The sequence below is a fragment of the Barbus barbus genome (genome assembly GCF_936440315.1).
Source record: "Barbus barbus genome assembly, chromosome: 42".
NCBI classification, from domain to species: Eukaryota; Metazoa; Chordata; class Actinopteri; order Cypriniformes; family Cyprinidae; genus Barbus; species Barbus barbus.
Window position 1 is genome coordinate 18,852,298 of NC_136720.1, and position 23,706 is coordinate 18,876,003.

General features: G+C 37.9%; 3 protein-coding genes across 3 annotated transcripts in view; all 3 read right to left on the bottom strand.

The window, feature by feature from the left end:
• Positions 1–63: 63 nt before the first annotated feature.
• Positions 64–10,663, bottom strand: LOC306861325 (rab GDP dissociation inhibitor beta). The gene is made up of 11 exons (XM_079403531.1): positions 10,409–10,663; positions 5,350–5,457; positions 5,174–5,273; positions 4,830–4,964; positions 3,896–4,094; positions 3,643–3,774; positions 3,432–3,531; positions 3,176–3,347; positions 2,175–2,319; positions 2,024–2,078; positions 64–1,345 (listed from the first exon to the last, which is right to left on the bottom strand). The coding sequence occupies exons 1-11, from the start codon at positions 10,451–10,453 to the stop codon at positions 1,190–1,192; spliced, it is 1,347 nt and encodes a 448-aa protein (XP_079259657.1). The 5' UTR covers positions 10,454–10,663; the 3' UTR covers positions 64–1,189.
• A 485-nt stretch (positions 10,664–11,148) lies between these two features.
• On the bottom strand, positions 11,149–15,816 carry LOC306861153 (ankyrin repeat domain-containing protein 16-like). The gene is made up of 7 exons (XM_079403262.1): positions 15,325–15,816; positions 13,925–14,145; positions 13,790–13,832; positions 13,609–13,717; positions 11,842–12,003; positions 11,673–11,751; positions 11,149–11,588 (listed from the first exon to the last, which is right to left on the bottom strand). Exons 1-7 carry the CDS (start codon positions 15,657–15,659, stop codon positions 11,434–11,436), a joined length of 1,104 nt encoding a protein of 367 aa, XP_079259388.1. The 5' UTR covers positions 15,660–15,816; the 3' UTR covers positions 11,149–11,433.
• Positions 15,817–19,325: 3,509 nt separating this feature from the next.
• LOC306861908 (protein piccolo-like) overlaps positions 19,326–23,706 on the bottom strand; it is a gene marked incomplete at both ends in the record, with an annotated part of 46,474 nt that continues 42,093 nt past the window's right edge. The window contains 6 exons of the mRNA XM_079404391.1: positions 19,326–19,469; positions 19,554–19,699; positions 19,794–19,928; positions 20,789–20,844; positions 21,029–21,170; positions 23,168–23,329. Coding sequence (XP_079260517.1) covers positions 19,326–19,469; positions 19,554–19,699; positions 19,794–19,928; positions 20,789–20,844; positions 21,029–21,170; positions 23,168–23,329 — 785 coding nt within the window. The remainder of the gene's footprint in view (positions 19,470–19,553; positions 19,700–19,793; positions 19,929–20,788; positions 20,845–21,028; positions 21,171–23,167; positions 23,330–23,706) is intronic.

Consider the following 23,706-nt stretch of genomic DNA (forward strand, 5'->3'; position numbering starts at 1 on the left):
ACAATTAAAAATAACTGTTAGTGATACTAGGTGTTTTGTACTTAAATAAAAACACAAAGTCAGTTTTCCACAAGTTAACATTTTTACTTCGCAGTACAGAAATCATTTGAGCCCCATTCGTTCAGCATTTGTTTTTGTTTTGTTAAAACATTGGTGACATTTTGCACAGGGCCCCCGGTCATGTCAATACTGCCATAGACATTTTGGTCCTTGCTAACACATCAGAGCAGTTGAGGAGACACTGCCTGCTCCTCTCTCTGCTCTGAGGTGAGGGAGAAGGAGAGCTCCCTAACACACACTAGACAAGCAGATTCCAGACTTACAGTTAAGCAGCTTTTCCCACTGACATGTGATATAACCTCCATGTAGTAGCCTTAGAATCACACATAACCCATCAGAAAAGAAATGCAAGGCAAAGCTGAAAGAAACCCCGGCCCTTCCGACAAGTAGCACAATTTACAGCTAATAGGGGGTCAGTTATGTCAAATCACATGAGCATATTGCAAAATGAATACTGTGTGGTTTGACACGGATTACGTAAAAGATTATCTACACTGTGTGTGCTTGATACTTCCCTTCGATCTGTAAACGCAAGGAAACTGAAGAAATATTGAAAACTAAATATTAAGGATACTAGTTTAAGCACCAGTTGTAATTTGTAGGAAAATAGAATAATGAATAATCCCTGGAAGTTATCTTAGAAGTAGATAGTTTCTTTTAAAAATAAAAACGTGTGCTGTTAAACCTGGCCAAACTCAAAACAGATCATTTTGCAAAACCTGACCCCCCCTCCCCTTGACAGCCAACACCAGTACATTAAAAATATGCATTTCTTCATATCACTTGAATACATCTTATTTGGCATCTTTGGACTTTTCACATCCCATGTCTAAGCAGGTTGAGATAAAGATCACATGATGGAAACCGATTACAGGGCGTTGATAAACAATCAGTGCAAAATGGATCTCGTTTCCTGATTATAAAAAGCAGACTGGCAGAACCTTCTCCCCTTCTCCCCCCAAAAAATGCTAAATTTGTATAACGGTTTACATGAAATTCCATTAAGGGCAAAACATACGCTTGGATAGCCAGCTCACCCGGTTTGGTTGCCTTTTTTTTTCTTTTTCTTTTTTAATGTTAAGATTACGATCATCTGAATATCTGATATTCAAGAGCAGCTGGAGCTAGTTTACTGGTCAGCACAATCTCCGAAGATGTCGTTCTTCTTGCGTTCCATTTCGGCAAAGTCAAACTCTGTGCCCGTCATTCGCTTGTAGATGTCTTTGATATCGTCGCAGGTCGTCTCGAAGTGGGTCGTGGCATCATAGGAGCGAGAGACAAAGATCTGGGTGCAGATAAAAACAAACTTAGTACTGTAATCACTCAGGCTACGTCCACACGAAGACGGGTTTCTCCGTATCCGATCTTTTTTTTTGCCTCAAATTCCGTAAACACGGAGTCGTCTCATGAAATATCTGCGTCCACACGGAATCACTGAAACCGACTGAAAAAGATGTAGTACACATGCCAGACCAATATGTGGCGCTGTAATTCTGCCACAGAGATACACAAAAAAACAGAGAAGAAGACTTGGACCATGTGCGAAAACCTTGCGCGCTGAATATAAACTAACACACAAAGCAGAAGATTTTGCTTTAATAAAACTAATGAGCTCAGTAGGTTCTGCAGCACGAACACAGGCACGTAGTCTGACATTGTTGTTGTTGTTGTCGCTGTTATGTGACGTAGCGGTGTCTGATTAGGGGCGAGACGTGGGCTGATGACGTCATCGTTTCAGAAAATATACGGATTCGCAGTCCACACGAAAACATGAAACCGGCGTTTTCAAATTTATCCACCCTGGGACCCGGTTTCAAAAATTATCGGTTTCACTCTTCGAAAACACCGGTTTCGTGTGGACGAAACGCCTATACGGTAAAAAATTTATGCGTATACAGAGAAACCCGTCTTCGTGTGGACGGGGCCTCATTGTATATCAAGTGAGCACAATGTAAACACTTACCTGGCTGTCAGATCCCACATCGGTTGGCGCATACTGATCACTGATGCTCACAAATCTGCAGAAAGGTCACACATAGCAAAATTATTTTATTTATCCGATTACAAGCATGTGAAAATAAGTTGTAGATATCAGCGAGTGCACACAAACGTACTTCTGCTCAACCGGTTCCAAAAGGTCCAAGGCTGGTTTGATCTCTTTCTCAGGGTCGCTGGTCTCCACAGTGGTGCTGACTATGGCTATGTATTTACCCTGGGCTGCCACATTGTGTGCGTAAGAGATCATGCACACATAGATATCTAAAAGGAAGAGATGATTTTAATGTACAATAAAGTACCTTTTAAAATTTTGGGGTTGGTAATATTTTTAATGCTTTTGAAAAATTGAAGGCACACCAAGGCTGCATTTATTTAATCAAAGCTACAGTAAAAACAGGAATATTGTGAAATATTATTACCATTTAAGACAGCATTTCAATTTGAATGCATTTTAAAAATGTATTTTATTCCTGTGACGGCAAAGCTGAATTTTAAGCAGCCATTACTCACATGATTTTTCAAAAATCATTATAAAATGTAAATTTGGTGATCAAAAAACATTTCTTATTTTCAGTGATGAAATATTAATATTTTTGATAATTTTTTTAGGATTCTTTTCTAAAAAAGAACATACAGAAATCATTTGTAACCATTTGTAATGTGTGCCTGCTAATTAAAAGTATTAGTCTAAATGACCTCAAACTTTTGAACGGCAGTGTATATATAATTATTATAATATTATTATATATGTATTTGTCAATTATGTCAAATGTAAACAGGTGGCAAAAAACTGATACATGACAATCTCAGATAAATTTATTAGGCTTTTTATGAATGGAAAAATGGAATGGAAAAATTTGAATTTTTTATTAAAATATTGGAAAGCTACATGCCATTACTTTCTATTCATATTTAAATTATTAAATGTAAAAAAAAAAAAAAAAAAAAAAAAAAAAAAAGAGCATTTATTATGGAAATACATTTGGTATCAAAAATCCTGTAATTTTTACTTGGTTACTGTCAACCCTAAAATACGCCAAATATAAAATAATATGAGATTAAAATAAGGTAAGAGCCCATTGAACAAGCAAGCGCTGTGGCTTCCTGTCAAACTAACCGTGCTTCCTGTTGACCTGGTTCTGAGGGATGATGATCTGGCAGGAGTTGGCATCGCTGGTGTTCTTGATGGGGTGGTTCATGATGCAGATGACCCGCATCACCTGACCCACCTTGTTGACTCGGTCCATGACATAGCTGGGGTCGCAAATCAGCTGCTTGCAGCGAGCGATCTGACCGTGAAGAATAAACAACATTAAAGTCACAGCACAATTTAAGGATAAATCTGATTTCACACAGCTTGCAACAGAACTCACCTCTCCCTCAGATTTGACGCCCACCACTTTGCCGTTCTCTATAATAATCTCCTCAATGGGCTTGTTCAGCATGTAGGTTCCTCCGTAAATGGCACTTAGTCTGTGAGTGACAAAAATAAACTGCTAGTTCACTTACAGAGTACTGCAATCTAATGCAGGCTTAAAAATGATGTGAATGTTCGTAGCAGAGGAAGTAGCTGGGGAAACTCACCTGGCGAAGCCTTGGGGCAGCTCTCCTAGGCCATAGAGAGGGTACAGATATGGACTCTTTCCATACCTCGCCAAAGACTCGCTGTACAACTTAATCCTGTTTATCGTCTCCATGCAGGGCTGATCCAGATAGCTGGACGGATAGACAACAAACACCACACAAACAGGTTTACCTTCATGGAGCAAATAAGCCTGCGACGTTGTCAGTGTTTTAGGTGAACTTTCTCCAAAAAGTAGACTAGGTTTTGACTCACTCATCTGTGCGGTAGAGTGCGAGAGCGTGACCGGTGAAGTCGACAACATCCTGCCCGAGGTCGAACTTTTTGTACACATCTCGCATGGTGGTCTTTTTAGGGTCCACTCCCTCCAAGGTCTTTGGGTCATTTTCATCAAAGTTGGCAACAAACACGAGGAACTTCCTGAATCGCCTTTTCTCGAAAAGTCCCATGAGGCCTAAAATACAATTGTTACATGTTAAAAGATTATATTTTTTCCCCCATCAGCTATGAAAGCATGCACTTTGTTTGGTGGGATGTATTTCAGGACCAAAACATGTTAGCATTTCTTACTTAGTCGGCAAAAAAAAGAGAGGAACTACTGAACTGTTTTACACACAATTATTTAATTATGTTGCAAAATTAATCAAAAGGGACGTGGGGCGAGACGTCCATAATCATCACTTCACTGTAATTCCTTTGCTACTCATAACAGACCTACTCTTCCGTTCAGACCAGGACGATTTTATTGATATATCATTGTAGTTTTTAGAACTAATTTAAATTGTCTTTTATATTTTTTTACCTTTTTAAAAATAAAAAAATTATAAAAATTTTATCTAATATTTGTTTTTCATTTACCGTAATCAGCTTTATTTCAATTAACTAAATTTATTCAATAGTTGGTTATCGATAATCCTGCTTCAGAAAAGAAAACACTCCAGCCTACTTGGCTATAGACTCTGCCTCAGATGGCAGGACCATGAGCCGCCCACAGCATGTTCACTGACCATCTGATGAACAATGCGTACGAAAATGGCAAAAGCTGGCTTGAAAACTCCAGGTTCAATCTGATCCTTTTGCCAGGGCAACGGGAAAAAAGAAACCCCAGAAGAAAAATCTCTGCTGCATTTGCAAGACCTTGTGTTTGTTCCTATCTTTAGATTAGCCGAATTGTAAAAATGTCACTTACTGGATGCCAGAGCTTCAGTCTCAGTGGAGGGCACTTTGTAGATGCTGCCCTTTTTGTAGACGAAGCTGCCCTCAATCACTTTGAAGTCCAGGTAACGCGTCACCTGTGTGATCAGCAGCATACGGACCAGCTGACCTATGAATGTGAAAAGGACACAATCATCATCCATTGTATTCTTGAGGCATGACAGAAAATTGCTAAGCAACAGGATAACTGTGGCTGAGGGATCCAGCAGTGCCTGGCGCAGAGCGATCCAGAGCGTGCTGCATATTTGGCTGAGATTACAGATTCCAAGAAGTGACGACTGAAATGTAGATGTAAAGTATGATGTTGTTACTTCCTACCGTTGGCCATTAGAAACTTGGGAATGAGGTCCACGTTCCAGTCGCGGCCCTTTCCCATGGACTCAGGAGGGCTGCCAGGAAGACTGAAACGCTTGAACAACTGTGAGCAAACCAAGAGACAATATTAGTGTCTGTGGAGATTTAGAGAAAATCTGTAATGTCAAACAGTGACTTACATCCTCCAGAGGGGTGATAGAGGCACTCTCCCCTCCATAGTACGAGTTCCTGTCCATGTGCAGAACCTTCTTCCCCTTCACGGACATGATCCCAGACAGGATGCATTCCTAAAGGAAACACATGAATGCATATTCAGTACAACATATCTCAGACATGTGACCATGATGACCCCAGGCCATTGAAAATGCAATCGTGCTCTGTATTCTATACTGAATGCCAATTATTTAGTGGTTTTGAAGCAGGTTGCATCTCTGTAGTAAATAAAATTATACATTGCTGTCCTTGACTTTAACAAAGTGTGCATTATTTGTTTTAAAGAACCAATTCCAAGAATATTGGTATCCTGTAGACATGCCTTTAAAACAAGCCTAAGCACATTTTTTACTTTTCAATGGCAGTGTGGAGTAGGTCAAAGAGGTTCAGCAGAGGAACGTCCTGTATGCTTTACAAGAATGCCACAACAGCTTTAATCATAAACTGGCTATCATTGTAGCAAAAACAACTTAACCTAGTTACATCTGTATGAACTACACAGAAATGCAGACATGAACTGAACATTCAACCCATTTAAGGGCCATGATTTAGTATTAGTATTATTTTATTTTCTTATATTTATAGTATTAGCATTTATTTTGATATTTTCAGTTCATATATCATTTTGTTGGTTTAAGGTTTAGTAATTTTGTTATGATTTTGTAATGTATTATATTTAGCTTCTTTATTTTTTATTTCTGTTTGAGGAATTTTTAGTACTTATTGTGATACTTATTTATTTTAGCATTTTTATTGTTTTTAACAACGCTATTATAAAATTTTACAATGCTCATGACAGACAGCTTTGTTTAAAAAAAAAAATGCTATAAAAATGACAAGCACGGATATTTAAAGAAATGCAGAAACACTGTCCTCTCACAGGCCATAATAAATGATTAGAAACAGCGAACCTACAGATCATGTGATGGAGTGGACTTTACACGCAATAGACGCCATCGAATGACACGTACTCTCAAAGCGATTAACAACAGTAACTCATTTTACAGCAAGCAGCAACATTGTTTTCTTTATTACGGGCCCACAAATCATTTTAAGATGAGGTCCGAGAGTAACAAAATCCATGCGAGTGGAGATCAGCCAAGTCCTTAGCATTACAAATATGTAAGAAAATATCTAAAGACAACGCCTGCTTTGCATCACACTTGCTAAGCTAGAACAGCTCAGGGTGGGATACCAACATAAGACCTACTTCTCAGCTGATCAAAGCTGCTGAATATGTGTGTATTACTACAAGCAGAAAATGTTTTTGATTGTTAATTCACAAACTCTTTTATGAAAAACGTACGACCGAACAAACCCCTTATGACTATAGAAACAACTTAATAATGTGCCTTCAGACATCACCAGATCAGCACAAGCCAAGGTGGTGGTTACCAAAATTTTTGGTCTTGGGAGGATAACAAAAATGCTGTTTTACACATCAAAAGCCAATTTGCCATGCCCACATAATCCATATCCTCACCTCAAATGTCCATGACTCAACTGCTCTCAGCTCAAAGGATGAGTTCATTTATAACTCAAGGAAAAATCTAGAAACAAAATGACTGCGTACTAAATCCAAAGATCTTTTTTAGCAGCAATAAGGGTTAAACGTTAACATTCGCTGTAAAGTGTACAGCAGATCCACACGGCTGAACACCACCTGCTTCTCCTTACTAAAGAATCAGGCTGCAGTCACATGAAAGACCCTAAGAAATGCTCCTGACATTTGTCTCCCTCTTTCATGGCGTTAAACATCTGCTGGGATCCAGCGTTCTGGCTTTAGATGACTATCAGCGACAGACAGAAATCATCACGCTCCAGTAAAACGCTTCTTCCTCTCTTCTGCAAGCGAAAGCTCAATCATCCACTATTTGATGTTTCTTTTGTTTGTCGCCTTTTCCAATCCATCCACTGTAGATGATTCATCACATTATGTGGAGAAAGAGGAGTCTAAACAATATGAGACGGAGTAGCTGCCAATAAAAAGAGAATGCAAAGACAGTGAACAAACAGTAACAAGTGTTTTACTCTAAAAGAACAACAAGCCAGCGTAAGAATTCCTATCATTGCTAGGGCTGAATTGCCTCGATACCACCGAGTATCGAAAAACATCTTGTCGTTCGGTACCAAATTTCGATTCCTAAGGGGTTAATCTCATCATTGTCAGTGAAGCAATAAGCCTGCAGCACTAGGTGTGTTTGACTAGAAGCGACGCGGCACTGTTTGATCAGTGTTTGACATCCTCGGGAGCGATTCGAAAGTGTATGGAGCACAGTCTGCTCTGTACATTGCACGGTTTCGTTTACTACACACAGACTGAAGCGCGCGTGACGCTCGTGGTGATTTGATTTGAGTAAAACTAGCATCATATCTGTAAAGGTATTCACAGCAACCCGTCAAAATAAAAGTTTGGTTTAACTTGGAAGACACTGCGGCAGAAATATTAATATTGTTCAGCAGAGTGTACATACTGCTACTACTAGGCTATTATTAAAATTATTAAAACTATATATTTTTTTAAGTAATGATCACACAACATTTCTTCCATGTTTTAATTTTAATAGTAAAATTTTTGCCAAAATAAATAAAGTTTGATTTTCAATCATTTAAAAGATAAATGAAATTAATGTTTTATGCCTTCATTTGAAAACCAGATACAGAACACAGAATTCCTGAGGAAAAATAAAACATTTCATAAGTCTATTTTAAGAATAAATTTGAATAAACAAAGTAGTTTTTATGCATTCAAATAATTAGACATACTACAACATAGAATTTAATAACAATAAAAAAAACATATGGTGAAAGAAAATAAAACACCCATTATGAAAGTGGATAAAGATTTTCAATTTCTTGAAGTCTTTAACAACCTAGAATAAATGAAAAGAAATGATGATTCTGTCTGAGCTACGCGTTTTAAAACGAACACGCACTAGTGTAAACTGACAACTATTTGAGCTTTATTAAAATTATTTGCACCGATTTATCGTGTTGGGTACATTTTGTTCCTTTGTGCAGTGGCTCAGGAGAGCAGTCTTTGAGTCTGTATAAATGTCAACAAGCTGGAAAAAAATAAAACTAAAGTTTTCTGAGATAACGTAATCTTGTAAAAACTGATTTCATAAAATTGGTATCGAAAAAAGTATCGTTCAGGAACCGGTATCGAACTCAAGGTATCGGTATCGAAAATTTTTGAACACCCCCCAGCCCTAATCATTGCATGTTTTAAAATGGGCAAGAGCCTCGTGACTTTTGTTCTTTTAAAACTTAGAGCAGTTTAAGCATCAACGCTCCTAACTTTCAGTCACTACACTGTCCCGCTCAGGCTAAAGGGATTATGCAATAAGCCATGTAATACCAGAGCCTTACTACGCTCAGGGAGACCGTGGCCTCAGAAACTGGGAGGAATTCCTCATAAAACAGCCAAGACAGGAACACTGTTGCTCATTTTTCACTTGCATGCCACCCTCAGCTTGACATTCTTGTCTGATTTGCAGAACTAAACAGAAGACGGTCTCGGTTCCTCTACAAAGCAGACCAACGCCTTTCTGGTTCTCTACTGATAGCCTAATTCACCTCTGCACAAAAACGCTCTCTGTTTGCGTCCCATACTTCCTGTTTTAGAGGAACCACTTTGTATAGGTTTTTTTAACACTTTTACACTAACCCAAGCCTTTAGTAAAAGCAATGAAATGTGAATAATTGATATCCACCATAAATAAAATGCAACATTGATTTTAATGCACACTTGAGTCTGGCAGGATGAGTATGCATCACTGTTTAAAACTTTATGAGACTACTATTGCATGATTACGAAAATGTGGGTGGAGGTTTACTTATTTTAAAACGAGAAATAACCACAATTGTGTACTTGATGCTGTTAAGAGAGCAAGGAAGCAAAGTTTTCAGGGACTGTCCCACCAATCAAATTTGACTAAAAAGCAAAGTACAGTAGCAGTGAAGTAGCAGTCAGGAATAATTTTCATCATGGGGCTTTCCCGATGCATAATATAAAGGTAAATATTTACAATAATGCATACTATGAAGAGTGTAATTTTGCAGGTAAAAGCCTGGAGGATGTGGGTTATGATATTTTATCTGTATTAGAAGCATAAAACAACTTCCTGACTGAATTAACAGGCATATAAAGCATTGCGATGGAAAATGTAATGAAGGTTTTCTGTTTCACTTGAGGGTGTGGTTGTTTACTGACCTATGTTGACGAAATAAGTAATCTCAAAATTGGTTCATTGTGTCATTTAATTTTAAATAAAAACAAATGAAACAATCCTCCACCCTTAATATATCTACGAAGTCAACCTCTTGAGAAAAAAAATAAAAAAACACCTCTACATTGAGGAAGCCACTGGAAACATTATAGACTACGTTTTAAAAAGCATATAAAAAATATGCATGCTAACAATTTTATGATTTTCAATAATACTTGAGTTTTAATTAATAATTAGAGCACATTTATTACCTAAACACAGAACGCAAGCTGTGTAGTTGGCACTGTCAACTGAACGCCTCATTACAAGCCAGCTATCAAAAATATCACACTAAAATAATAAAATACAAAAAGATTCTTGGTGCGCTATTAAGCTAATATTAAACAACATGAAAATGCAATACGAAATAGTTTTATGTAATCACAAAACGCCGTCAAGTTTGTAACCGAGGCCTGTGAAGCAGCGTTAGCCGCGGCTCTGAGCGCCAATGGCTAACTATAACATATGCTAAAGTTAGCATAGAGACAGATTAGCACCACCGTTTAGTTACAATGCATGCCGATTAGCCTGAGGCTAACGCTAGCATTGTTGCTAATTAACATATCCGATAGAGTACGACTGGCTTGCTGATTAGCATGATGCTAAAATTAGCATGTTAGTAATTAGGCTCCGAAAGTGAGCGGTACAGTAACAGCACCGCCTAGCTAGATCGAAACAGCCTCTGGCTGTGGTTTTTCTCATGACTTTTACATCATGTACGCGAGCGGATTTGGATTAAATAATATTCTGATACCGTCAGCCCGGTTCCCAACACGATAACGTCGTATTCTTCATTCATTTTTCCTCGTCTTTAATCCCCTTTTCCTACGCGTCGGCCCGAAGAAAATGGAGATCTTGCAGAGCTGGAAATGAAAGAAGTGCGCTGTCACGTCACCCCCAGTGGGTGTGGCTGAAGTGGGCAGGGCGTGCGAGTTTGCGCGTTCTCATCTGCGATTGGAGGACTGTGTTGTCAATCACAGTGAGCGAATACTCCAAGTACTCCGCCCCTGATCACCAAACAGAACAGAACCGCTCACCTGCATAAAGTGGTGACTCGATTCTTTATACGTCCACGGAAATATCACATATCACATACATCAAGTAAAATATCAGTTGCACTAAGTATTAGACTGTTAGCTACTGACTTTTTCTTTAATTTCTGTAAAGAATAACAGTAAAGCTAATAAGATAATACACGCATATATGACTGAATTTTGATATTAGATTTAAGAAGTCCATTTTAGATTATGCGTTTATGGATGTCGTTCTGTAACTGTTTAAATGACTAAAGTGACTCTTTTTATAGGTTACATTGTTACGCCAGTAGGTGGCGACAAGTTAGCATCTTTGCGTTATGAAATAGGCTAATTCATTCACCCAAACGATTAATTAAAAACACAGTGTCGTTCCAATTAACTAACAAACAAACAACTACTAACTAACCGACTAGGTCTTTGATTTAAACTACATGTCAAAATATTTTTCAGGATCTTTCAGTTCATTGAGACTCATTTAATAAAGGGGATTTAAATGAAAATGATTCACTTAAAAGAGTCAAAAACACCAATTTGTTCACGAGTTATCAATTACCAAACAATTACCAAAACAGCTGAGAAGCCAAGTTCATGTTCAGTGTTTCGTGTCATTCTCTTCATATGAAAAGACACAAATTCATAGTTACCACATGACTTCCATAAAAAGCATTTCTTTTGTAACTTTGTGTCTCCACATTTGCTTAATATTCTTTCAAAGCAATGTTTTATTCATTTGATACAGTTATTACATTTCAAGACTTTCAAACACTTCATTAATGTGAGGTTTTTTGGCATACTCTCTTGCTGTATTGCCTGTATTGTCTTCAGTATCTTTGAGACCTAGTTGTAGCAGGATCCTGACGGCGTCCACATGCTGCCCAATGCATGCCATATGTAGAGCTGAAAACCATAAAAAATATTTTCACATTGTGTTTTAATAAAAAGGTGGCATGCAGTGAAATACACTGTAAAGTGTAATCCTACCTGATCTTCCTTTTGTATCTCTTGCATGTAGATCAGCGCCCAGGGCGAGCAGTGTTTTTATTGTGCTTGTGTGACCTTCCTGAAAAATGAGCATTGAGATCAAAGCCAGATTAGAAGAGGAAGCATGTTTATCTTAACTGTGCTTCATGTTTAATGCAATAGATACAACCTTAGCAGCGTAGTGCAATGCAGTCAGCTCCAGTTTTGTGGCTCTTGAGTTTATATCGATACCAAGATTATGCACAAGGAAAGAAAGTGCTTCTTCCTGAGCAGTTACAGAGGCCTGGTGTAGGGGCTGCGCACCGAGAACATCTACAGCTGAGGGAGATGCCTATACCAGATAAACATGGACATGCTCATATCTAAAAATTAGAATATTGTGAAAAAGTTCATTTTGTCTTGTAACTTATTTCAAAAAGTGAAACTTTCATATATTTTAGATTCATTACATGTAAAGTAAAACATTTAAAAAGTTTTTTTGTTTTAATTTTGATGATTAGAGCTTACAGCTCATGAAAATCAAAAATCAGTATCTCAAAATATTAGAATATTTACATTTGAGTTTCAATTAATGACCATCCCTACAGTATAAATTCTGGGTATCTCTTGTTCTTTGAAACCACAATAATGGGGAACACTGCTGACTTGGAAATGACCCCGAAGACGAACATTGACGCCCTCCACAAAGAGGGTAAGTCACAGAGGGTCATTACTGAAAGGAGTTGCTGTTCACAGAGTGCTGTATCAAAGCATATTAAATGCAAAGTTGACTGGAAGGAAGAATCTGGGTAGGAAAAGGTGCACAAGCAACAGGGATGACCGCAAGCTTGAGAATACTGTCAAGCAAAGCCGATTCAAACACTTGGGAGAGCTTCACAAAGAGTGGACTGAAGCTGGAGTCAGTACATCAAGAGTCTCCACGCTCAGACGTCTTCAGGAAAAGGGCTACCAAGCCACTTTTGAACCAGAGACAACATCAGAAGCGTCTTACCTGGGCTGTGGAGAAAAATAACTGGACTGGTGCTCAGTGGTCCAAAGTCCTCTTTTCAGATAAAAGTAAATATTGCATTTCATTTGGAAATCAAGGTCCCAGAGTCTGGAGGAAGAGTGAAGAGGCACAGAATCCATGTTGCTTGAAGTCCAGTGTGAAGTTTCCACAGTCAGTGATGATTTGGGCTGCCATGTCATCTGCTGGTGTTGGTCCACTGTGTTTTCTGAAGTCCACAGTCAACGCAGCCATCTACCAGGAAAGTTTAGAGCACTTCATGCTTCCTTCTGCCAACAAGTTTTTTGGAGATTCTGATTTCATTTTCCAGCAGGACTTGGCCCCTGCCCACACTGCCAAAGGTACCAAAAGCTGGGTCAATGACCATGGTGTTACTGTGCTTGATTGGCCAGCAAACTCGCCTGACCTGAACCTCATAGAGAATCTATGGGGTATTGTCAAGAGGAAGATGAGAGACACCAGACCCAACAAGGCAGATGACCTGAAGGCCGCTATCAAAGCAATCTGGGCTTCCATTACACCTGAGCAGTGCCACAGGCTGATTGCCTCCATGCCACGCTGCATTAATGCAGTAATTCATGCAAAAGGAGGCCCAACCAAGTATTGAGTGCATAGAAATTAACATACTTTTCAGAAGCCTGAAATTTCTGTTTAAAATATCCTTTTTTTTATTGATCTTATGTAATATTCTAATTTTCTGAGACACTGAATTTGGGGTTTTCATTATCTGAAAGCCATGATCATCAAAATTTCAAGAAATAAAGGCTTGAAATATTTCACTCTATGTGTAATGAATCTATATAATATATGGTTTTTCACTTTCTGAAATGAGTGACAAAAAATATTTTTCACGATATTCAAATTTTTTTAGACGTACCTGTAGTATCACAAAAACAATGTAAGTGAATTATAATGCAAATATGAGCTTACCTGGTGATTCCCAAGAAGCAGTTTAGCAATAGCTATGTGTCCATTCCTTATGGCATCCATAAATGGTGTGACTCCACAACTGTCCTTCCCATCAGGCTCATAGCTACAACTGAATTAACATGCAAACCGTGTGAGCAAAATAAAAAGGCATTGTGTTATACATGCATACTCAAAATGTTACCTTTGAAGCAGAATCTTCACAACATCATCACAGCCGTGCATAGCTTGGGTGAGAAAAAGGCAGATACAGTACATTAATGCAAATCTGTGAAATTTTTGGGGAAAAATAATAAAAAAATAATAATGTGCTTCTAACCAGCCGTGTGGAGGGGTGTTCTGCCAGTCTTGCTCTTTGTCTTCCAGACCTCAGGTTTGGCCAGTAGGAGGTGGTGTATGATTGCTGGATCTCCTTCTCTGCATGCAATGTGGAATGAGTTCCATCCATCCTTGTTCTGCAGCATTGGGTCAGCACCATGATTCAGCAGCTTCAAAATGACCTCGAGGTTTCGACGGGTACAGGCCATCATAAGAGGGGTCCTAGAGAGGATAGAAGTCATTTTTGTTCAAATGCAGCAAAGCTGCTCGAGAATAAATGGCTGTGTTGGTATTATTAACTAAAAATAAAACAATTAAAAATCATTTTCGTTAACTGAAGTAAAGCTGAAATAAAATAATATATATATATATTAAATGAAAAACTTGAAAATTAAAATCAGAAATGCTGACTTGGCAACTAAATGAAATAAGTTAGAAGTTGAAGTAATAAAAAATAATACAAATAAAACAGAAATAAAATTAAATTAAAGCAAAATAGAAATATATATAAAAAATAATTAAACACAAAAGCACAACAAAATGACTAAAACTAAAATAAAAAGTGAAAATATAACAATAAAAGCTAATATTAATAAATATTAGAAAAGTATATATTTATATATATATATATATAATTATTATTAAAATAACAATTAGAGCTACATGAAAATTATCGCTCAAAAATGTAAATAACTGCCCAAGCATGTTCTGTGTGGAATTATGTGCACACATTACAAGTTTACAATTTATACCTTTTACAAATTTTAACTTATTTATATTTATTTTTTAAATATTTTTCAAAGTTAAAAATGTTATATTCCTTATGCATCTTTCATTGTATCTTTCAATTATATTTAATCCTTTTAAAATAATCAATTCACAGTTTGTGATTAATAATGGTGTATGTCTTAAAGATGTATTAAAACGTGTTAAGTGTTATTTATACTATTATATGTATTTATTAATATTTTGAATTAGATTTAATTATAATATTTTGAGCTTTAATAATTTTGTGATTTTGTAATTTTTATTCTATCTAGGTTTCATTTATTTTTTATTCAAGTTTTAGTTTTAGTAATGCTATTACTGAAACATATTTCAGCATTCATTTAATATTTATTTCAAATAACGACATTTAAAAAAATATTTAATAATAATAACAACACTGGTATCAAATGACGTATAAATATATACACACAACGGCAGACAAACAGTATTTTGCACTCAGCTAAAAATGTTTCCTTCGAGCCGGATTCGAACCAGCGACCTAAGGATGACAGTGTTGAGCCTCTACAGTCCTCCGCTCTACCAACTGAGCTATCGAAGGCACTGAGCTCCGATAATCAGCCTGATACCATATACATGCAAATTCTTTTAATTAAGTCAGTGATTATAACATACCAGTCTGCTTTCTTCAAACTGTCTATTTTCGCTCCTCTGGCAATGAGGTACCGCACACACTCATAATGACTCATGGAAGAAGCCTCGTGCAGAGCTCTCTTGTAGTCGTTGTTATACACCTCAATGTCCATGTTGAGCTCCTCTACTAAATAACGCAAAATATCCATGTGCCCATGTCTGGCAGCATAGTGCAGTAAAGTATCTCCTGATTTCCCAAAATGAGTATAGATGACAGCCTGCTTGTTGACCTGCTCATTGAGTTGCTGTCTGACAGTGCACAGCTCTCCATGTTGAACTGCTTTGATTAAGTGCTTTAATGTGCTTTCTTCCTCCATTTAGCTCAATTAAATTTAAATTAAAGCTCCTTCTAAATAGACTGCTTAAAGGAAAAGAAATACACACAACAACAGCGATGCATTACTAGCGAAATATCAACAGAAACCTCCAACGTTTTTACTGCACGGTCGGACATAATATGTCGACGACGACACTACCGTTTACTTCAAAATAAAAGTCCCTATTGGTGTCACTTTTTATCTTTGCAAAATATAATATTCTCATAAAACTATAAAACAAGAAAAATTAATTAAGTACAATGACAAAGCAGTATGACATTACCTGTTCTTATGTTTCTTACTACCCACAAACTACTGGTAGACGGACGGACGGACGGACAGACGGACGGACAGACAGACAGACAGACAGACAGACAGATAGATGGATAGTCAGACAGACAGACAGATAGATAGATGGATAGTCAGACATACAGACAGATAGATGGATAGTCAGACAGACAGACAGACAGATAGATAGATGGATAGTCAGACAGACAGACAGATAGATAGATGGATAGTCAGACAGACAGATAGATAGATGGATAGTCAGACAGACAGACAGATAGATAGATGGATAGTCAGACATACAGACAGATAGATGGATAGTCAGACATACAGACAGACAGATAGATGGATAGTCAGACAGACAGACAGACAGATAGATAGATGGATAGTCAGACATACAGACAGACAGACGGACAGACAGACAGACAGACAGACAGACAGACAGACAGACAGACAGACAGACAGACAGACAGATAGACAGATAGATAGATAGATAGATAGATAGATAGATAGATAGATAGATAGATAGATAGATAGATAGATAGATAGATGTAAAAGTGGCTAACAAATAAATTCACTTCAGGGAGAATTTTACATATATCATTTAATATTTAGACTTGGGGCATTAGCCTTTTATTACAGCACAATTTGCATAATTTATCAATACCGTTTGTGTACAACCACAAAAACCATGACAGCTGGATTATTTTTTAATCAGTTTACATTAAGTGGAAAACCAGACGGATTATACAAGCATATCTTTGTACAGTCAGCATACATATTTAGATCTGATTAATTTTTCATAATCTTTTTCTCTTTTTGTAAATAGAATCTGAACACAAAAATAGTATGACCAAACCACCAACAAAACATGCAACATCCAAAGTGAAAACACCATACGTTTCCTGATTCTACTTTGAGTCAGTAAGGTCAGCATCTGCTCTTTATTGTACAGGGTTTAATCGGTGTCTGTTGTGCAGGTCAAGTCCAGTCCATCAGAGGCAAGCATGGGGAAAGCTTTTACCCTAGTGCATGTACAACATGTAACACACAGATCAAAAAACAGTCGCTCTGCTCCTTTCCCTCACACATGCTCTCCGCTGAACCAGAAAACTAATACAAGATCCTATTTGTACAAAAAGAAAATTATTATTTTTATTTACACTGCTTGTCTTATTTATTTATTTTTAATCATTTTTGCAGAGGTGAAAGAGTTAGTGTGACGAAGTAAATGTGGAGCATGCGTTGGTTACGATGAATTCATGTGACGAGTTGTTATATGATGCTTTTTTCCCTCATCTAATTTGTAAACATAAAAAATTATAACACATTCTGGGAGATCAGAACATATAGTGAAAGCTGAGCATTGTATAAAGCTGAGTGCAGTGAGATGTTTCCAGCCTCTGTGAATGATGAACATAAGATGACCAGTCTGCTATGATCCTGTAAACACATTTTCTTATGTACATTTGAATTCTCAAAACTAGCAGTTAAATAGTTGAGTAGGTTAATCAACCCTACGTTTTTGTAAACGCATTGTTACATGACCTCAAAATAGCAATATAAAATTAATCAAACAAGCATCAAGCAAAAAACACAACCAAATATAGGCTATATATAAAAGCAAACATATATACCATGTGGAAAAAAACATACAAAAATAAAAAAAAGTCCTCATTCGTAATGCTTTATCTGTCCTCCGACCACTAAACAATAAGTACATCAGATGTATTTTCGGTTGCATAGAATAACATACAGAACCTGCGGATTTTGGTAGTTTGGCACAGGTTAAAGGTTGACTTAACCCTTAACGCTGGATGTTTGAGTGATTATCAGTAAGTGCTTGAGCTGTAAAATGGCTGGGTTATGTGTTGTAAAGTTTGAATCCACACATCCCAAGTTTAAAGGCATAAAAACCAACATAAGAAACAACATATACATAACACTAATGGCATTTGATTTAAGTGTCAGCATTGCGAAGTGGCCACACTTTTCTGAAAGAATGAGATGGTGCACTCAGCGTCTAAACGTGCCCTTTTAGACATGTAAACTGAAAAGAAAATAACAGTTAGCCAAAATGATCTGTTAAATTAAAAATGAACACATTTTGATGTCATCACCCTGATCCTCATTGTTATCGCCTTTAAGCAGAACCTGCTTAGATCAAAGATCAGCCAATAACTTTTAAGCAAGGCTTTTTCATCGAAACCTGAGTGTTTAGGAGTTTGTTTTTTAATAAAACATAATATCAATATTGTATCAGCAATATGATGCAGACAGACACTACACTGACCCATTCAAACTCTAATCCTTGAGTATTTAAGAGAGACAGATGCGTATGAGTTTGTGTAGGGGATTGACAGTGTTGGACTTTTTTAAATGGCAGGGTGTTTGCAAAAAAAAGTTACCAACCTACATTCGTAAAATGCTAGACTCAAAAGTGCAAATCATATAACAGTGCTGGATTTTACATTTTCAACTGATGCTGCTGCATATCGGAGATATTTCGTCCGTCACATTCATCAAATGAGATAGCAAATCATAACAATCAGAGAACACTTTCTATTCAATTTCCCATTAATTTCTGTGTGAGTCATTTTAGACCGGCAGTTTTCTTAAACATTTAAATTCTTTGTAATTACCCGCTTCTTGATTCCTAGAGCTCTGAAACCGTATCTCTGACTTTGATGAATTTAGTATCACACAGTGAAAGATGAAAGTGTTACTTCTGTAAGAGAAATAACCATACTGACACAACGAGTCATCACAACACCCAATAAATCATATTTCATTCATTTAAATCTGTCTATAATATAATATATATGATAATATGCTTTAAATATCAGTTCTTTCAACACATAATAACATCTGAGAGGGAATGTAAAATAACGATAAATATCTAAAACTGAATTTGTCTCTATGATACAAAAATAATGTATACGATATCCGTCTCTATCTGTAAATAATCAGAATGTTCTCATATGAATAATGGACAAACAGGATAAATAAACTTTCTCTCTATCATCTAACTGTCTGTTGTGGCCCACTGTACATATTATTATACATACATTGGTATAAATGTGTGTCGATAAGTGTGAATGATTGTGAAAGTGCGAATTGTGTGAATCTCCAGCTCAATTTTTTGAGCTTTACCTAACGTAAAGATCTGCATCTTGTCAATAAGAGTCAGATCCTTTCTGTAAACACCATTATACACCTGTTTCTCCATGGCTTGGGTTAACACAATCACACGTGCCAGTGCAATCGGGAAGCTCCCTGTGTTGGCCCTCCAAAATCAGCACAGTTTAGTCCCAAAGAGTGCGGCAGAGAAGTGCGACTCCGCTGCCTGGTCTGTCCTTGCGCCTCATCTGACCGCCGTCTTTAGGAGTGGATCTGAGCTGTGCTGGCCAGCAGCTTGTGCCAGCTCACCACCCGTTTCCGCAGGTCTACCTTATCCAGCCACACGTAGGCTTCGCCGATTAGGGTCTTCTTTACGAACTTGCCTCCGTTTGAAACAAGAAAGAGCTGCAAGGGTTGAAATAAATATGAATCACATGATTTCAAGTCAGGTCACATTTTAGCACCCTATTGTGTCGATTACTGCTATACCTGAATGGAATGACCAGTGGGGTTCATGCAGAAGCGGAAAGTTTCGTTGAAAGACGGTTCGCGATCATGACGACACACTCTGGTTTTCTTCTTGATGATTCTTTTCTGAGTGGCCACATTCACCACATACAGCTTCACATACAGGTCTGTAAAACAACACCAAAAGCAAGTAAGCTTTCATCTCTCAAGTCCTGTTTAAACAGCATTTATGTGAACATGTTTGCAGTCGTGTCTTGTTACCCGGGAGGTGGTCTGGAGACTTGAATTTGTAGGTTATGTTTCTGCACTGTAGGATCTCAAGCACCAGGTGTTCTCCCTCTGTCTTCATCTCCTTCTTCAGGGCGATCTTTATCTCCCCCATCACCTGAGTCTTACCTAAACGGGCAGACACAGACACAGACACGTCAATATCGCAATTCTTCTTCCTATCGGTTATCTCTGTATCTCTTCCTCCCACGTTATCTCTGTATCTCATCCTCCCACATTCTGTGAATCTCTGAGCACGAGCAGCATACAGACAGTGATAAATAACATGGCACAGGAAACAGATGAATCCAGGAGGAGCTATTCTACTCTTATTTAAGTCATAGATAAAAGTGTGATAAATAATATATTCTAATATTGTTCAAACGTTTGCAGACAGTAAGATTTTGTTTTTAGAAGCACTTGGGAGTTTCATTCAGCAAGAATGCATTAAATTGATCAAAACTGATTTCCATTTATCAAATAATCCGGAAAAGCATCACGGTTTTTGGCACAAATATTAAGCAGCACAACTGTTTTCAACTTGAGCACCAAATAAGCACATTAGAATGATTTCTGAAGGATTATGTGACACTTAAGATTGGAGTAATGATGCTTAAAATTCAGATTTGCCATCACAGCAATAAATTACATTTTAAAGTATATAAAATAGAAACCAGTTATTGTAAATTGAAATAATATTTAACAATATTTCTGTTTTTATTGTATTTTTGATCAAATAAATGCAGCCTAGGAGAGCATAAGAGGTTTCTTTGAAAAATATTAAGACATTTTTACTAAACACAAACTTTTGAACTGTACTGTGGATAAAAGTATGATCTAATGCAATTATATAATATCATAATATATACAAAATATTGTATACTGAATTAAACTTCTTTGGTGCCACATTGTACTCCAAAATACCCTGCTACTGACACAAATATGCACAAATAATCACAAAACCACACAACATCCCATGCAAACATTACCCTCTGTATCTCCATGAGCGGATTTCACAGCTTCTGTGCCGTTTGGAATCTTTCCACTGAATAATAAACAACATCAGGTCAGAGAACGTGTGGAGTGCCAAGAAAATGGAGGGATTTGAATAAATAATAAACAAAAAAGCAGTCTAGATGCTACCAAATAAAACCATGAAATTGTAAATTATTTCAAACAAAATATGACTGATTAGCAAATATCATGGGAGTCATATGGAAAGCACTCACAATCTGGGAACCTGGAAGATAGCACTATCCACTGCATTGGTCCCGCCCTCTTCATCCAATAGGCTAAAGGCACTGCCACTCAGACCGCTGTCCAATGAGGCTGCAGTAACAGGAGCATCACCAGATCTATGGCTGCGGGACGCTGTTTTTGAAGTGGACTATGTGAGTTGCATGAGTTACATAAACTACTACTAGTTTGCAACTGGTAACTATTCATTTTAGGGGTAGATATCCACTCCCAACACATGCACACACACACACATACACACAAATAGGTACTGCTGGCAACATTTAAAGAAAGCATGACGGCACTCCATAAATGAAAGGAAATATCACAGACAGAGATATGCTAAGCAGACATCAGATGACAGAAGCAAAAGCACAGACACAACAAATTAAACTGTTCATTAGTAAACTGTGTGTTTGAGTTTTGTACATTAAGTTATTCCATTATGCTAATTCTGTTTGCATTATGCTAAGTTTATTTTAATTGTGGTTACTTATGATTAATATTTTTTATTTTTTTATTTTTTTATGTTGATGCAGTGTTTGACAGAGTGATGGTGATGGTGTGACGTGGGATGCATGATTTCGGCACGTAATTCATGCACACAGTCTTTTCCAAACAGATTCAGCAACGGTAACGCTAACACCAGTCATCTAATGACTCTCTCATGATGGTTAGATGGTCGGTGCTCCCTTCTAGAGTTTGTTGCTGTTGAGCGCTACTGTTTTGTCCCCTGGTGGATGCATGTTGCTGGACTGTTGAACCAGACTGAGACTCGCTGCATGAATTTCCTGTGAAGTGGCAGAGGGCGGATTCCAGTCGAAAGTGAGCATCACTAGGTCCTAATCACTCCAAAAACTGAGGACTTTGAAGGTCGCAAGGCACATATTTGCTCAACAAGCATCATTGCTACTCTGTTGTGAATCAGCAAAATTAAGGCCTGTTCATGCCAACACAAATGTTTGACAAAAAAAAAAAAAAATAAATAAAAAAATCGCCCTACATGCGATTTGTATGTTCAGACCAATCTGAAAATGCAATTTCACTCTCTGTCAGTAGGTGGCGCTTACAGAAAAACGTCTATATTAAAGGGCTAGTTCACCCAAAAATTTAAATTCTGTCATTAATTACTCACCCTCATGTCGTTCCAAACCCATACGACCTCTGTTCATCTTCAAAACACAAATTAAGATATATTTGATGAAATCCAAGTTTTCTGACCCTGCATAAACAGCAAAGCAACTGACATGTTCAAGGTTTAGAAAGGCAATAAGGACATCGTTAAAATAGTCCATGTGACATCAGTGGTTCAACCTTAATTATGAAGCTACTAGAGTACTTTTTGTGATACTTTTCACAAGAGTACCATGATGCATGTGTGTGATGCAGCAGATGCAGGAGTCAGCATTCTGACGTAGAACCCGGATGCGCTGTGTCTTGTTTAATTTTTGGGTGAACTATCCCTTTAATTTCTTATGTTTTTATTGGTTCGCCAGTTTTCTTCGCAGTGCAAGGGAAAAGAGATTACAGCACTTCTCCATTAAAAAAAATCTGTCAAATTGACGGCATGCAAATATTTGTGTTGGTCTGAACAAACGTAATAACTGCCGTTCTTTCAAATTAAATTAAATTATTATTTTCACACCAAACAATCTTTTGGTGTGAACAGGCCTTTTACATGATAACAAAACTCCTGCTAATGAATACTAATGATAAAATTTAGTTTCTTTGTGTCTTTCATTCAAACATATTTCAACTTGGGTGCTGTTAAACTTCTACTTCTGTAAATATGTAAAACAATATTTAGTCCCGGGAGGAACAAATCACTTCAGGTTTTAAAACAAACTGAAGATTTAGCACTCAGGATCAAGTGATCATAACTGCAGGCTTACTTCCTTGACTGTCTTCTGTAACGGTTTTGTGTAAAGGAATCCAGTTGCTCACTTTCGTTTGGAAAGACCCTTCGGATAGCATCCCCTTCCCACAGTGCCCTTTGTGGGCACAAAACACCCTTTGATAAACAGCTAGTCCTCAGCTAGTTACGTTAGCTAGATGTGCGTTAGTAAGTCAACATCCTCTCGCTCTCTCTCTCTTGCTGTCATCGGCAATCATACGTCTCGTTCAACTCTCACCTCCATCCGGCTGTGGCCTCTCTTCAGACATGGCTTTCCTGAGGGTCAGGTGACGGCCGTCAGGGATCTCATTGGCCGGCGACTCGGATGGGGCTCTCTGAATGGTGAGCACACCAACTACGCTGTGCCTGTGGTGCCTCGGGTCGAGGCGGCCATTTTGGGCTGGGGCCATATATCAGCCGTGGGTTGGGAGGCGAGAAGGAGGGAAGGTTTGGAGAGGGGAGAAGGGGGGCGAGATGGAGACTCAGAGTATGAACTCGTCACAACATGGACACCACCAGTTTTTACTGTAGGTCATAGTCACATGCAGCCACAGTACGCTTACAGCGTCGACTGAGGTGCAGTGTAGGCCAGCGAGAGCAGCAGAGAGAGTGGAGGCAGGGTGGGATGGTGGTTTAAGGAGCGGGTGGCGACATGCACGGCCATCTCGGTGGAGTGGGGAAGCTGCTGAAAAGCCGGCCGTCTGGGACAGAAAACAACTCAATGGGACAAATAAAAGAAAAGTTCAAAGAAAGGTTGTCAGGGCTGTCGTGAAGGAC